The sequence below is a fragment of the Ascaphus truei genome, chromosome 8 (genome assembly GCF_040206685.1).
Source record: "Ascaphus truei isolate aAscTru1 chromosome 8, aAscTru1.hap1, whole genome shotgun sequence".
NCBI classification, from domain to species: Eukaryota; Metazoa; Chordata; class Amphibia; order Anura; family Ascaphidae; genus Ascaphus; species Ascaphus truei.
The window spans coordinates 24,683,155-24,700,004 of record NC_134490.1 but is presented as its reverse complement, the minus strand read 5'-3'; the positions used below and the strand labels follow the sequence as shown (position 1 = coordinate 24,700,004).

General features: G+C 43.4%; 1 protein-coding gene across 2 annotated transcripts in view; it reads left to right on the top strand.

Annotated features, from left to right (window-relative positions):
• Nucleotides 1–9,071, top strand: part of ELL (elongation factor for RNA polymerase II) — a 113,260-nt gene extending 104,189 nt beyond the window's left edge. Inside the window, exons 8-12 of one of the 2 annotated variants that reach the window (XM_075610841.1) lie at nucleotides 1,795–2,290; nucleotides 6,784–6,850; nucleotides 6,936–7,107; nucleotides 8,094–8,138; nucleotides 8,513–9,071. In XM_075610841.1, the coding sequence (XP_075466956.1) occupies nucleotides 1,795–2,290; nucleotides 6,784–6,850; nucleotides 6,936–7,107; nucleotides 8,094–8,138; nucleotides 8,513–8,629 (897 nt within the window). In that variant the 3' untranslated portion in view covers nucleotides 8,630–9,071. Of the gene's footprint in view, nucleotides 1–1,794; nucleotides 2,291–4,390; nucleotides 4,591–6,783; nucleotides 6,851–6,935; nucleotides 7,108–8,093; nucleotides 8,139–8,512 lie in introns of those variants that run through there. The other variant, XM_075610840.1, reaches the window with a different exon arrangement.
• The last annotated feature ends 7,779 nt before the right edge of the window (nucleotides 9,072–16,850 follow it).

Genomic DNA, 16,850 nt, shown 5'->3' with positions numbered 1-16,850 from the left:
AGCAAAAACTTGGTGGATCCCAGCGGTAACATCCAAGTGGTTAGAGTTCCCTGGGTTACATCTGACACGCGACTTTTCACTGTAATGGCTTTTTTTTGTAAACAATACACTATTGCGTTATCACTGAAAATGTCAGGTAACATGCCGAGGATTGGATTCTGCTGGGACAGGAAGATAAGATCCAATCTAGCCATGAATGGTGGCATCTTAGATTTGGTTCGAGTTGGTTAGGAAAATGCGTTGCGTTTTATTTAGAGATTAGAGCAGTGGGCAGATTTGTTTTTAGGGCTCACCCAATAAAGGTTTCAGTCACTAAAAATGAACAGCTCACCCAAATATGACACCTGTAGGTATTTGTAATTTTTTTTATAAAGTTACTTTGTTAACCTGGTAAGAGAAGGCTTGGAAGGGTCTGAATTCCTCCGGCTACTTTTTTTTTTTTTTTGTCACTGTTAACAAGCAAAGGCCGCCCTTTGTCCTCTTCCCTCTATCCTTATTGACTCAGTGTGGGATAAGGGTAAAGAAACCATTTGATCTGCAATCCCTTATCCCCTCACTCAGAGGTCATTAAGAAATGCAACTTGCAATTAATTTTCCAAAAACGAATCTCGTCTATTGGCATGGATAGATTTGTTCACAGAAACAAATTAGGCCCAGGCCATGGTTAGTGCTTGCTTGCTTAAGCGTGCTCTCGCTTGCTGATGCTTGCCACTGAGCCCCTACAGCCGCAATTAAAGCGGCTTTAGTAGGGGCTTGCGCATGCTTTCCGTTGCTTGCTGAGGCGCGCTTGAACAGAGCCGACAGTGAAATTTTAAATTCACGCGCTGACTCCGCTCACGTGACGCCTCAGCATCCAATGAAAGGACGAGCAGGGAAATGTGTACGGGGTACTTATTGTCTGGGTTGGGGGGGTGTGTGTTGATGTGCCCCCTTCTGCCCGATCCCTGTGGCTGTCAGCCTGCGGGAGATGGAGGGGGCTTGCGCCACCGGGGGGGGGGGGGAGAGAGCGGGTGATGTGTCCCCCTTCTATCCCGATTTTTGTGGCTGCCTCCCTGCCCACGCGGGAGATGGAGGGGGGTTGCGCGGCCGCCGGGGGGGTAAGGGGGGAGCGGGTGATGTGTCCCCCTTATGCCCCGATCACCGTAGCTGCCTCCCTGCCCACGCGGGAGATGGAGGGGGGGAATGCACGGCCGCCGGGGGGTGGGGGGGAGGAAGGGGTTGTGTCCCGGAGCAGTGGTGGCAGCAAGGTGGTGTGTGTGTGGGTGTGTGTGTGTCTGTCTGTGTGCATATGTGTGTGTGTGCATATGTGTGTGGTGCGCGCGTGCGTGTGTGTGCGCGAATATATTTATCAAAGTTGCACAATGTTAATAAATAATTTATTCTCACATGTCTTTTTTTTTTTTAATTTTTAAAATATTATATAATATACACACACACACACACACACACACGTTCCCCAGTGACACACAAACACACAGACCACTTCAAAGTGACACACACACACACTGACAGCTACCAAGTGACACACACACAGTGATACCCGCCTCCCAAGCGCGCTTGCTGTCTCCTCTGCCAGGACAGCAAAAAGCTCCTGGTAGAGCGAGCGGCAGCAAGCAAGAGCGAGCAGCAGCACCTAAGCGCTTACTATGTCCGAGGCCTTACACTTGAAATCTTTGCAAAAAGTTGTTTTTTTGACCTGGTGGGGGGGGGTTATATTTTTAAACGACATCGCACTTTTTTGGCAGGGGGGTTTGTTGGAGGAAATGTAACTTTCAACTTTTCTTTTCCCTTCAGAAGCGACTGCCACAGAATCCAGATTTCATTGACCCGATAGCCAACAAGAAGCCTCGGATCTCCCATTTCACTCACCGATCCCAACCCGCTTTCAATGGGAAGCTAAGCTCTTCCAACGGAAAGGATTCCCTCGTTCCCCCTCCAACGCTGCCTCCCCCAGCCGACCCAGTCAGCTCCAGCTCCCACATACCGGCACTAGAAGTCCTGCGGCCCGACGACCCTCTCTCTGACTTCAGCAATGACGCCCAGCACAGAGACTGCGAGAGCCAGGAGGCATCAGAAAGGCTGGGCCACCCGCCTCAGACAGACTGCCCCGCGGAGGGCAAACGGAACTGTAACCCTGGGCATGGGAAGCCCAAAAAGAAATCCAAAAAGCACAAAGAGAAAGAGCGAGCCAAGGAAAAGAAAGGGGAGGAGGAGCACCGAGACAAGAAGCAGAACTGTGACTTAATCAAGGACTCCGTCTTATTTAGCAGCACTTCACAGGATGCCATGGGTAAGAACGGCTTATGTTCATTCTCGTACGCAGTTAACCTTTTGTTCCTGTGTAGTTCTGATGCGGTACTCAGTGCTGTGTAATGTTACAGCAATACAAGTGTTGCACAGTGTGAGGTGGATGTCCCGGGTCACAGTGTGGTGGAAGCAGAGGAGGCTTAAGATCAGGGGTGGCCAACTCCAGTCGTCAGGGGCCACCAGCAGGTTAGGTTAAGGATATCCCTGCTTCAGCACAGGTGGCTGTCATTCTGAGGAGCAGGGAGAAGGAGCGGCTCAGTGAGTAAAGACACTGACTGGCACTGAGTTTGAAGCAGGGGAACCTGGTTTAATTCCCGGTGTCGGCTCCTTGTGACCTTGGGCAGGTCATTTTATCTCCCTGTGCCTCAGGCACCACAAACATAGATTGTAAGCTCCACGGGGCAGGAACTGTGTCTGTAAAATGTCTCTGTAAAGCGCTAAGTAAAACTAGCAGCGCTATTCAAGAACATGCTATTATTATTATAATTATATCCTTAACCTTGCCTGTTGGTGGTCCGTGAAGACTGGAGTTGGTCACTCCAGCTCTGTGTTGTAGGGCCCTAGGCAAATCTTTAGAAGCCTTAAGAATGTCACCTTGACTCCGTGACTCCTGTCCATCTCAATATCTCTTGTATTTTGCGGAACTTTATTCTGCAGCTTTTCAAATTGGGGGTACAGTATCGTGCTCAGCTATCAATTATTGATTAAGTACCCTGATGCCCACTGTCAAGTCTTTGCTGCCTCACCCATCTGCTTCTCCCTCACACATTCACAGCCGTGCCGCCCCCCACAAGTAATATTACTTGCCATTAATGGTTTAACCATCAGGATGCTCCATCAATCTTGGAGACTTCAGTGGGTGCACCCCACCCATTCCATTCGAGAGGGACACAGATGCATCTTCCTACAGGCAGTCATACGCACACACGGAAGCACTCGCCCGCTCATGAACTCACTCATGGACAGACTTGCTGGCACTTAGCCCATGCATGCACACTTCAAGGAACTTCAAACATATACAAACACAGGCCTAACCTCTTACAGGCACATACATACACCCGTTCCCAACATATACCTAATTATACATCCACATGCTCACACTCTAAACACAGCAGTAGCTAGAGCAGAAAGGGAGGAGGAGGCCGGCAGTCCATCCCCAGCTCAGTTTAAAGCTGCCTCCTACTCGGCTCGTTTCAGCTGTTATGAAACAGGCTGCGTATGGAACTTTATTAAAATGCGGTTGCCTAGGTAGTCTACCCCAAGAGCCGACTGTGGTTGGGAGACACAGATGCATGTGATTATATGCAAAGAAGGATGATGCCAGCTACAAAGTAACTTCATGAGTAAGCGAGAACCCAGAAAGGGTGCAGCAGTTTTTAGAAAACCAATATGGCTGCCATCTTTAATGGGCCCTGGTGAAAATGTTTGTGCAGATATACAGAGGTATAAACACTAATAAGGCTGCGTCCCCGCTGGTGCTGAGCATGCTGTGCACTTGGCGCTTGCCGCTTTTACTTCTTGTACTCGTTATGTAGACGTCCACGCACACACGGTGCGGGCGCGCTCATGTGCGGGCATGCACGCTCTCCCAAGCTTGGCGTGTCTTTGAAGCGCGCTCAACATGCGCCCACCCACCCCCCCTGCTCCCGCTTGTGAAATACACAGGAAACCCGGCGCTCATGCTTAGAGAGTTGGTGACGTCACCGCTCTCAAGCATGAGCGCAGTCAGCGCCAGCGGGGGACACAGAGGAGCAATGGAGATGAAATGGGAAAGAAAATACAGCTTACAAAGTTGGTCTGGGTGTGGGAAGGAAGCATGAATTCAGAATGTCATCTGTTGACTGACGATATAATTGAACATGGAGATATCGAGCAATACTTAATATTAATGTATATAATGTACTGACGTTTTGTTTTTTGTTTTTAATGGTTCATGCAGAAACTTGTTCCACTTAATCGTATTAATTCTTGAAATATTTTTACTGTTCCAATCTTCAAATTTTAGATTTAAAAAAAGAAATGTTTGTGCACTTTTCTTACACTGCACTAGCTGTATTTATAATCTAGACACAATCCCACATAGGGGTCAAAAACATCCCTTACTTGGTGTGGAGAAAAATAGGAACAAAGTCCCGACGGGGTGCTACTAAAATCCTATGTAAGTGGTGTATCAATGTAAATCTCTTGAATCAATCAATAGTATGTGCAGGAGATATATCCGCTGTATATATCCTGTGGCACCATAAAATGTGGTATATAAGTAAATAATGGTCACATGGAGTCCATAGGGGTTGGAGGAGGGGGGGCTGGATACCTTCAATTATAACATGAATCCGCGTGTCTAATATCCGTGATGTGTCCCCCCTGCAGTCCTCCTATTGAATCATCCAGCTCCGTGTGGCCGTACAATCTTATCCTGAATCCACACTGGCCACTTTGTAAGATACACAACACAGCTTACAATATGGCTGGTATACTCACTACTTAACCCCTACTCACTTCCTATCGGCAAGAAACGCGTCAGAGGAACTTATCTTTTTTGTTGCTTTTATCGAGGATTTATGCCTAATAAATAGCCAACGTTTTTAACCTGCCTCCAGCCCAAATTTTTGCAGTGCTTATGCCCGATCTCTTCGTCTTCTACCTTACTTGGTGTGGTGCGGCGGCGTCTCCTGGCATCCTGCTGCAATTCTCCCTCCAACTGCAGTGAACATGGCTGCGCGGTGTGAAATGACGCCGCGTTGCCATGACAACTGGACACTATGTGACGTCCTGATGCTGAGCCGCGTTGCCATGTCATTAGACACCGCGCAGCCATGTTCACTGCAGTTGGAGGGGGAATTGCAGGAAAATAACGGAGATTACCGGAGACGCCACCACACCCCGCTGCCACCCGGAGATTAAAACCGGCAACCCGTAGCCCGGAGGCAAGTGCCCGAAACCCGGAGTCTCGGGGTCAAACCCAGAGAGGTGGCAACCCTGCCCACGTATTTATTTTTTATTTATAAAATGTTTTACCAGGAAGTAATACATTGAGAGTTCTCATTTTTAAATATGTCCTGGGCACAGAGTTATGATATCGTGTGGTCTGCCAATTTTTCCTATCTAGTAAAAGCTCAGACCTTATTTGATCCTTGGCTTTCCTTAATATTCGGGATAGGGTTATGTCTATCCCAAGCATTTTGTAATTCCCTTACAGTATTAGTCTCTAGCACCTCCACTGGGAGGCTGTTCCATGAATCTGCTGCCCTCTCCCTGACGGACTTCATCACATTTCCTTCCAGCCTCAGAACATAACCTCTTATTCTAGCATTTCTTACTCTGGAATATGCATTTATCCTTATAAGTGTAATGATGCAGCCCATGTGCCATTTTAGTAGCCCTTCTTTTCACAGTCGTTAATTGTATTTATATCCTCCTTGAGATATGGTCTCCAGAATTGAACACAGTACTCTAAGTGAGGTCTCACCAATGATTCACGAAGGATCAAGCGACACACACACAGCGGTATGACTGCTAATCACCTTGGGAGCTGCAAAAACCTTGACGCCCCATGCTCGGTGTCCTCCGTTGCAAGTCCATTATGGAGAGTGACTTTGGCGGCTCCCGTGGTGATTGACAGCTGTACCACTCGTGCTTCCTGCACACGCTGCCAAGTACCGGACGAGGTGACAAGTACATTTTTGAATCATGTTAACTTGAAGTACGTTTCTAATGCTGATGTGAACGATGGGAGGGGGCAGCGTGGATACAAATGACTAATGGGGAATAGAACGAGCAGACTTACACACCAGAATTCAGTAATTCCCAAAGAAAAGGACATTTTCTGGCCGTTGATGTTGGTTGGACAAGTAGAAGGTGGCATATTCCAATTTAGGGAGCGGGGAGGTTCATGGCTACAGTTGGTAATCACCAGCACATAGCTGCTCATGGTTTAGTTTACTATCGATGTGGTCTCCAGTGTTCCTTCTACACCCTCTTTCTCCAATCGCATCCTTGAATCAGGCAGTAGATTCAAACAAGCTTTTAAAGGTGCAGTCCCACGTATCCAGAAGGGAAGCCTTTTGTAAAGAATATAACCACCTAGTTGACTCCCTTAAAGCAGCAGTCCAAGCTGCGTTTCTTCTTTTTTTTTTTCCTTTAATATGTGTATCAATGCAATCCACACAATTAGTAATTAGCCAAGTTGTATTTGAAAATGAATTCGAAATTGACAAACACTTCCCATTCAGATTAAGGAATGCTATAAAGTCTTTTCTTTAACTTTAAGAAAATGTATCTGCCTTACTACTGTACTGTTACCTCTTTTAGAAGTAATATGAATGAGCTCAGTGAAACTTACGTGTGTGTGTGTGTGTGTGTGTGTGTGTGTGTGTGTGTGTGTGTGTGTGTGTATATAAACACTGGATAACTGTATTTTTATTCTAGATAACTAGTTTGAGTGGATACGAATCTGTGATCTGTTTCTCTTTCTAGATTTAAACGGAGCATGCAATAATTCCAGTGTTCCCACGTCCACATCGGAAATGCCAGATTATTTATTGTAAGTCCTATTGAGGTTTTATTTGCTATGTATAATCTGCTCATTGTAATGTTTCCAAGCCCTAATTCTTCATGGTCTTTCCCAGGAAATACGCGGCAATTTCATCTCAGGAGCAGCGTCAAAGTTATAAAAATGACTTCAACGCAGAATACAATGAATACAGAGACTTGCATGCAAGGATAGAACGGATTACACGCAGGTTTACACAGCTTGACTGTAAACTCAAACAGCTCTCCCAGGGCTCGGAGGAATACAAGGTGTGCAGGAGACACTATGTAATATATCTGCTGTGGGTGGAGGGCACATGGCATGGACTGAACATATGGTTTACATAACTTGGTGTTGTATTGAGTCGGGGAGGTCATCTTGGATGTGTGATCTGTGATGTCGTCTGCCATGTCGCCTCACACTTGGCAACTGAAAGGATCAGTTCCTTGAAATTAATTACGAACATTTCATGCCTGTCCTCTTTCCCCTTTCCTTTTCATCTATTGCAGGGGTGGCCAACTCCAGTCCTCAAGGGCCACCAACAGGTCAGGTTTTCAGGATATCCCTGGTTCAGCACAGGTGGCTCAGTTGAAGATGCACCACGTGTGCTGAAACAGGAATATCCTGAAAACCTGACCTGTTTGGTGGCTCTTGTGGACTGGAGTTGTCCACCACTGACCTGTTTAATGCTCCAACAGCAAGGAAGAGAAGTGTGTGATTCTCACACAGTGCGATTCCCAGAAGTGTCCTCAATCATTAAGTAATTTGCAAAGCTGGCAAATGTCTGATGGAAGGGTTAGTCTGCTGTATTTCACCATTAGACACGTCACTGCTATATGTTTACTTTGCTTCTAGACGCGACTACCCCTTTAAAATGAACACACACACGATGAAAAATACGTTGGTTTTTTTAATCACCATTTTAAAGGGGAAGTGCTTACTTTTTTGTTTTCATGGGATCTTTACCTAATGTTTTAACTGAGACGTTATGTGATCTCTTGTTTTTAGCCAACATGCTGTCATCATCAGCCAGACCAATACCAGTAAAGGATAGCAGATAACATTAGAATGACACAGACAGGACCCAAAATATAAATGCTTCAGTTTATCACAAGAAACTTAAAAATATCACTTTGAGAACGGTTGTCTTTCTAGTAAATAACATAGATAATTATATATCTCCGTTTCACCACTAGGGCTCAGTACAACACCTGTAACACTGGTTTCTCATTGTAATCTCCTTTTTTCTTTACAGACGATCCATGATCAGATTTTACAGGAATATCGCAAAATTAAAAAAGTAAGTGACAATGTGCTGTAGACAATCATGAAAATGCCAGACTACAGTGATCAGGACCAAGTTGGATCCCGACTAGTTATTTCTAAACAATATATAGAATAACATGACCATATTGCATTTCTAATCCCTGTGTTCCTCACTGCCGCTAACTATAATCCACCATTGACCATGCTGTGAAGGCGTCCTTCCCGTGCTCAGAAAGATTTAAGACCCCCATCCAAATAGACGGGATCACAGTATAGTGTTCATTGTGAAATGACTAAAAATGAGTAGCAGTGTGGAATTCTGAATTTCTCTTGGAGTATGTTGGACTTCTAAACCAATGCTCAAAATGAATTTTTAATTTGACTTTTTTTTTCTTCTTTGTTTTTCAGAGCAACCCAAACTACAGTGAAGAGAAAAACCGTTGTGAATATCTCCATAACAAACTGGCTCACATCAAAAAACTGATTGCACAGTACGACCAACAGCAGTTTCAGTTGTGGCATTAATGCCCCGAAAACCAGGTGGCAGAATCTTTGCACCTGGGCATATAACTGCATCTTCTTCCTTTCTCCTGCAGATAAAAACCTCCCCTCTTACAAAAGGCAGGCACTAAGTACTTGCTGTTTAAAGGGGAGCAGGGACAATCTTATCCCGTTGCGGAATTATTCCCTAATCTCCCGCTAATCAGGCCAGGTCGTGGAAACCGCGTCTGGTTTGAGTTTTCCCTCTACATGTTGCTCCCATTTTTTTTTATTTTTTTTTTTCCTTTTTAAAGTTGGATGGAATATTATTAATAATAATTTTTAAAAATCCTCCATTTCTGACGTCTACCCGAACTTTCAGAAAAAGAAGGGAAAAAAAACTTTGAGGAAACGCCAAAAAATGTTGACCGTTCTTTTTGTTTTATGGATTATTGCTGGAAACTAATAATAAAAATATATATATTTACGGCATTGAAATAATTGCAGGGCATTGTCGTACTAACCAGTGGAACTGAAAATGTACTCTAACACGCTGTATCTAGAATGAACTGTGCCTGTTTAAAGTTGTGAAGTGAGCCAAAATTTCCCATGATACCAATTAAGAAATGTATTATGATGATAAGATCTGAAGCAATAAGGCCAGATGCGGAATAGATCATAGATCTATAAATGAATAAATACAGGCAGTCCTCGGTTATCCGACACAATTCGTTACTCAAAATGGCGTTGGATAGCGAAACGTTGTAAAGCGAAACACGTTTTCCCATAGGAACACTGTTTAAATGAAAGGTTCCGTTCCTGAAGGCATTTTTAATGCTAAAATACACAAAATATTTTACGCAGACAATAAGATATGCAGCACACACATAAATTATATAGTGCATATACTGTAATTACTGTATATATATATAATATAACATAATATATAATATAATAATATATTATATAGTATAATATATATATTATATACACAAACAACTTTGCAAAGCGTCGTAAGAGCGTTGGATAAGCCATTTTGGCGTTGTAAAAATGAACATAGGTATTCATTGCATAGCGTTGGATAAGCCATTCGTTGTAAAGCGAAGCGTTGTAAAACGAGGACTGCCTGTAGTGCTATCCTTAAACAGTCTTTAGAAGGGCGCTTCCTCTACAAGTAGGTTATCCCAATGATCCTTGTGTGTGTTAAATCTCTGTAGGATAGAACACACCACCTTCCATAACATAGAATATTTCATCATTAAAAGAAAAAAGCTAACACTAATGGCACTCTATAAAAGCCTTGTAAAATGTCTCCTTGGTTAGGAGTCAGTGAGATTTTATGTGGTTTTTATTGTGAGTGCAGGTAATTTTTTTGCCTTTTTCTTTGAATTATTAAATGCTATTCTATGATTAATATTGGTTTAGTAAGACAAAAACTTTCATTATTTGAAAACTTTTTTTTTTTCCCATAATGAATGTTACAGGTAAATCATTTGTTGGGTTATTTATTTTTAACATTTATTACAGCAAATAAAAATACCGCTTGTGGGTACATTTGCATGTCTCAGGCGGGTCTGCATTTATTACAAACTCCGTTTGTTTATAAATAGATTGTATGTTACAAAAAAATGACACCTTTGACTGCTCATTTGCATGGTTATTACCCTTGCTGCAGGGGAAGCACTATATGTGGAGTGATTATGGCAGAGTGGCCAACTTCAGTCCTCAAGGGCCACCCACATGTCTGGTTTTACGTCTATCCCTGCATCAGCACAGGTGGTTCAGTCGAATCCCTGAACCTGAATGAGCCACTTGTGCTGAAGCTGGGATATCCATAAAAGATGACCTGTTGGGGGATCTTGACGACTGGAGTTGAGCCCCCCTGGTCTAGAATTTAGCAAGACTGTTCCAAAGTTTTACCTGCAAGCAATATCCCAACTCAAAGTGCTGATTGTTGCACAATATCCCACATTTGATTTGTTTAATAGATTTTGTAAAACTTTTAGACACTTTCCAATATTTTAAAATAGTGTTTAAACGTTTCAGCTATTCCAGGTAACTAGATGCATTTTGATTTGTATCCAATCTTTCATAGTAAAACCGTGGAACCTCCTTTTCCATTAGAAGACATTCACTCTGTAGATCTTTCCCCTTATTCACCTTGAAAAGTAAATTTCATTCATTTTTGTCATGGGCTGGGGAGACCAGAGTAGGAGGAGAAATATTATAAAGTGCTACATACCTTGTGGGCGCTATAAAAATATACATAAAGGAAGGAGGCGATAAAGAAATACAGGTGACTCGCATTGGCATGGACAGGTGCTGATTTTTTTTAATGAAGATCAATAATTACAATAATCCCTACTTCACCAATCTGAAAGTACAGTAATAAAAATGCATTTCATAATTCAACATTGAGAGGATCAAATGACTCCATACTTGCACTGAGAAAAGCTTCTTTCTTTGCCATCTAATATAAATTAATCAAGCTTTTCAGTAGTTAAAGCGGTTTCCACTGGGAATTGGGAGCTGACAATTTGCATTCTGTTTGGCAGTCTCGAAAAACAAAGGGCATGGTTTGAATGGGCCTTGAAAACAAGATATCCATTGACCTGCTGCCAGGAATGGAGCTATGAAAACAGAGCTGAGTCACCTTGGCAAGATCCCACAGGGGAATGTGACTGCGCTGTTGCTTGCTGTATACCCTTAGTGGACTGTCTACATGCCAATTCCCTGCCACTTTTACACACCACAACCATCAGAGCTGATTAAATAAATTCAGAAGACTGAATCGGGCTGAAGGTTCCGTCCCACCTCAGACCAAAGGCATCATATTTTAAAATATAACTTTTAAATATAGAAAATGTAAGCAGTAAGGTGTCCCTGTAATTTGAAATGTGTATGATGAATAGAATACGTTTTTGTCCTCACAATCAGTGGAAATGTTGTAATAACTGCTTTAAAACTCTGTGCAAAATTGTGATATGTGCAGTATGCAGAGGTGAACTTGGGACCAAAATCTGTGAAATGTGGCCGTTCTGAATCTCCCAGAAAAGAGCATTTGATACCAGTGTATACTCTATCGTATATGCTCTTCTACTTTTCTTAAATTGGGGTTTCAAACCAAAATTCACAAGGTGAGCCCCGGAAGGGCCAGCAAGGCATTGTTGTGCAAAATGGTTGTAATGATACTTGGTGTTACATGCCTGAGTCCTCTCACTTTAGTGCGGATGCAGTGTGTTGTCAAGTGGGTGTTAAATACACGCTTGCAACAGAGTTTATTTAGCAGTATAATATTCAGAAATGTTGAAGTAATCCTGCTAATCTGGGGATATATTGTATTAAGATTAACGCGTATTAATCTGTGCTGTCCTAGATCTAATGCTGAGTTTGCCATCCTGGGACTCATCTTGGGGGGAAAAAAAGGACATAGACACTGGAACATTCAGGAAGTGGTACAGCAAAAGGAGCAGATCCACACGGGTTGAGAGAGAATGGCAATGGCCCCTATTCATACAGTCGTCCCCTGATTTAGGAAGAATTCATGTCCAGTCAGATGAGTGAATCTGAAATCGTCTCTAATCAAGAGGAAGGGGGCTTCACAGAATATTAAACAGAATGCTGGTTTCCTGTATCAGTCCGCCAATTAATGCATTCCACCAAGTGGAACTTATTTTAAAGTGGACATTAGGTGTTATCATATTTGGAGTCTTAAATGCAATAGATTATCTTTTGGGAGGAGGTTGGTTCCAAATTAAAGCTCTGGAACCACTGAGCTATGGCATATTGCAAACCCTCAATCTGGTCTTCAGCTCAAGGAAGAACCTAGCGGTAAGAACACTAAGAGATGCAGATAACCACTTGGCCCACCTAGTCTGTACATTTGTTGTTGTTGTTGTTGTAAAGCCTCAGTCCCTATTTGATCCTTGGCTTTCTTTCATATTTAGGCTGTCCTAATGTCTAACCCAAGCTTGCTTGAATGGTCTGATTGTTGGCCCTACCACCTTTTCTGTGAAGTACATTTCCCATTAGCTTTCCACACTCCAGTGTCGGAGCTCGACCTCTTGTTCTTGCACTTTTCTTTCTCGGAAATATGATTGCCTCCTGCCCTTTGTTGAAACCCTTTTTGATATATCACAAATCTTGGTCCTATGGAAGCCGTGTGTTTTTTTTTTGTTTGTTTTTTTAATATATATTTATTTTTTCTGCTACAGCAATACAATAGCATCTCTGTACCGGCATGCATATACTAGTATAGAATACCAAGGGTTCAAGTTAATACCGATCAAGTGTGATGTTTTGGTATAAATATTACTCGTATACTAGCTAGATTAGCAGTGGTGGCTTGGTGCACAAGATCTGAGAAGATTAAAGTCTGTACCAGTATAACAGTCAATTTCCAGTGGGTGTTAACACCCTTTACAATTTATCTTTCATGTATCTCTGTGCTGTTTTTAAACAGAGCAGATAGAGGGTACTGGGTGGTCAAATAGCTTTAAACAGATACCTATTATGTAAGATCTACTGTACATGTATCTAAATATATACGTCTGCACAAACATACCACATACCATAAAGATGTATATCTTTATATAGCGCCATCCATGTACATAGCACTTAACAGCAGTAATACATGTAACATAATTTAACACATAATGGGAATAAGCGCCTCAGACATAAGTAACATTAGGAAAATGGGTCCCTTTCCCCCAAAGAGCTTACAATCAAAGTGGTAAGTGAGAACTTAGACAGTTGGAGGGTGATTTGGTAAGTGCGTCTGCAAGGGGTTAAAGTCAATGCATGTATAGCATCAGCCAATGGAGCTACCCATAGGCTTCTTAAAGAGTTGTTTTATGATGGGTCTTAAAGGTGGAGAGGGGGACTAGTTGGATATTGAGTGGAAGGGCATTCCAGAGGTGTAGGGCAGTGAGAGAGGCTATAGATACAAAAGTGGTAGACCGAAGACGTCCTTGAGCAGATCGCAAGAGTCTGGCAGGTGTATAGTGAGAAATTAGAGCTGAAATGTATAGCCTTAAGAGAGGAGAATTTTGTAAGTAATATGGGATTCAATAGGAAGAAATGGGGATTTCAGCTGGAGAGCCACTGGGCCAGATTTAGGAGAGAGTATGGTGATTTTGGCAACAGCGTTTCGGACAGTAGAAGGTTGCAATAGTCGACGGGAGAGAATGAGGGCCTGTGTCAATATACTGCTAAAACTCAGAGGAAAGGGTGTATCTTTGCAATGTGACGGAGGGGAAAATCAAAAGGTTTTCACTACATTGGGAATGAGGGAGGAGTCAAATGTGACGCCTAGGCAGCAGGCTTGTGGTACTTGGGTGTGATATAATTCTGCCAACAGTAATGGAGAAGGGGGCAGTAGGGCCAGGCCTGATAAAGAGCTCCGTCTTTGACATGTTAAGTTTGAGTCGATGGAGGGTCCATTGCGAGACTTTGGTCTGTACAGTAGCTGTAAGGTCAGAGTTTGAAAGGTAAATTTGTGTCATCAGCATAAAAAGTGATATTTGAACCCAAGAGGGATAAGGGTCACCTAGACCAGGGGTGCACAAGATTGTTCAGGGGCGGGGGGGGGGGACGCGGCGGTTGCAGAGGCCCCGCGCTCTTCCCCCAAGGCATTTAAATTAATGCCAGGGGATCGCGTGAGGCCTCTGCAACTTCACTTAACTTTTCTTCGGCGACGCGGGGTCGTGTCACATTGGCGTGACATCACGTGACCCTGTGGCATCATTTGACGCCGAAGGTAGGGGGGGGGGGGGCGGCGTGAGCAGGGAGGGAAGCAGGCAGGTGGGCTTAGCAGGGAAAGATTGCACACCCCTGACCTAGAGGAAGAGTGAGAATAGGTCCCAGGACAGATCCCTGAGGTACACCCACAGAGAGATCAATATAGGTGGCGGCGTTGGCAAACGAGACACTGAAAGTACGATGGGAGAGGTAAGAGGAAATCCGGGATAGAACTCTGTTGCGGATACCAAGAGTATGAAGACTGAAGTGAGTGGTTGACCGTATCAAAGGCTGAGTAATATAAGCAGGGTGTTTTGACCTTGGTCTTTGACAGCATGGAGGTCATTGGTTATTTTGGTGAGGGCCGTTTAAGTGGAATGAGCAGTGCGGACGGACGCCAGATTGTAGAGGATCTAGGAGAATAAAACCAGTTCAAGTTATATTAAGTCCTTTAAGGTACATGTGCTCCATTTTGTATTTAGTCCTAGGTTGGGCAGTAGTGGTTGGGTCAGTGTACCAGATCGACCATTCTGAACTTTGTAACTGCTATAGAAGTTTTATTAACTAACCCCACTAAAATTGAATTAACACCCTTTACAGTTTCTCTTTCACAGATCTCTCGAGGACTGAGGTTGGTTTCTTGGAATTACTGAGCACGGCTTGATATTTCAGCTACTAGTATATCAGATTTTTCTGTACATGCCCCTACCCCTGTAAAGCAGTAGTAATACTCCCCATTCAAGTTGTGGTGTTAACACTGTTAGATTATATCTGTACTGTTTTGGTATAAATACTACTAGCATACTAGCTAGGTTGGGCAGGTGTGGCTACTGGGTGTATCATACCGTATCTGAGTGACCATCTGATTCATTTGTCTACTAAACTAGTATAAGTCAATTATATTTTATCAGACCTGTCTCACTCTCTGCAATTCACGTTCAATAAGCTTCGTTTTAGTAAACGGATGGAAAATTAACGTGTGGGGGCAACAGGTGGGTGTAGTTTAGATGTGATAGCCCAGTTGAATCTGAAAGGTTCTACTACACTGCATGAATGATCTGAAGGACAATGACTTCCCAATCCTCCACCCACACCCCTCACAACCACACATCTGACATTAAACTTGGGAAGAGATTTAAACTTGGACATCAGCCTAGTATTGAAACTGATGAGGAGCAGATTGAGCATGAAATTGTCCGTCCAGGGATAACGAAGGGAAGAAAATCAGGGCTCTACGGATATGCTCAATAAAATAATTTATTGCCAATAGACGTAATGTTTCGGCCACACAGGCCTTTCTCAAAAGCAGAAATGGCAATTATGCCATTGAGTTTATTGAGCATATCCGTGGAGCCCTGATTTTCTTCCCTTCGTTATACCCTGGATTGATACAGAGAATCCTGAACCAGGAGCACCGGTAGTTGTATCCCCTTTTTTTCTGATTATAATATAATAGTGTGCAGCAATTTATCATTATTCTGTTCAGGGATAAGCCACCACTGCCAGTAGCTAGTCCTGCCACCAAGACATCCTGAAAAAATATATACATAATTCTTATGTGCATCATTGGCATCGATGAATGCTAAACAAACTGCCATTTATAGTACAAGATTCTGAAGAGCTGTTGAGAGGTAGATGGCTGAGGCGCAGGGGTTGGACTTGATGCTTGTTCTTCTATTTAGTTATTACTTGTAAATGAGGATTCTTATGATTTACACTACCGACATTGAGAAGATCACAGTACCATTTGTTACATAGTCTATGCTAGTTCTACAGCATGTTATATAATCAGAGACCATGGTGTGTAAACCAGGTACCCATCTTGGTACATCTGCACATGATCTACCAATACAGGTCACAATGGCAGAGAACCTCTGATATTCAGGGTTGGACTGGGCCGCCTAAGTAGCATTCGTGCAACAGTAGGAGATACTTACAATTAGTTCATGATGATCGTGTAATAGGGATGATGAATGGCTGTGATGGTGTGGGTGCTTGAAGGGCTAACCGTGCATAGCACACGTTGTGCAGCTGTCAGTACTAATAGTAGAAGCAGACAGATATACACCCCCAATGTGACAGCCTACAGTTTGGGAAGCATTTGAAAAGGTAAATAAGTGCCACTGCACTCATGATCAAAGTCTTCTGCTGAATGTCAAATTAGTTAAAATGCTGGCTATAAACTTGCTGTCTTTTCCATTCGTCAAAGGTAAGGGGCTTAGTGAGACGATAGAATGTTCAGAGCCACGTTGTTCTAGATCGGGGGTGTGCAAACGTTTGCTCCGGCGCCCCCCTGCCTTGTGTCCTGTGGCGTTTGCACCACCCCCTCCCTTCGCTTGGTGCACTGTCAAATGACGCATGGGGTCATTTGATGCAGGGTTGCTATGACAACACGCGTGCCATCACACCACATTACCCCGCAGCGTCATTTGCGGCTGCGTTGCCATAGAGACGCGTCCAGATGCCGGCTGAATCTTGGTAAGTTGAGGTTGCAGAGGCCTCACGCAATCCCCCAGCATTTAATTTG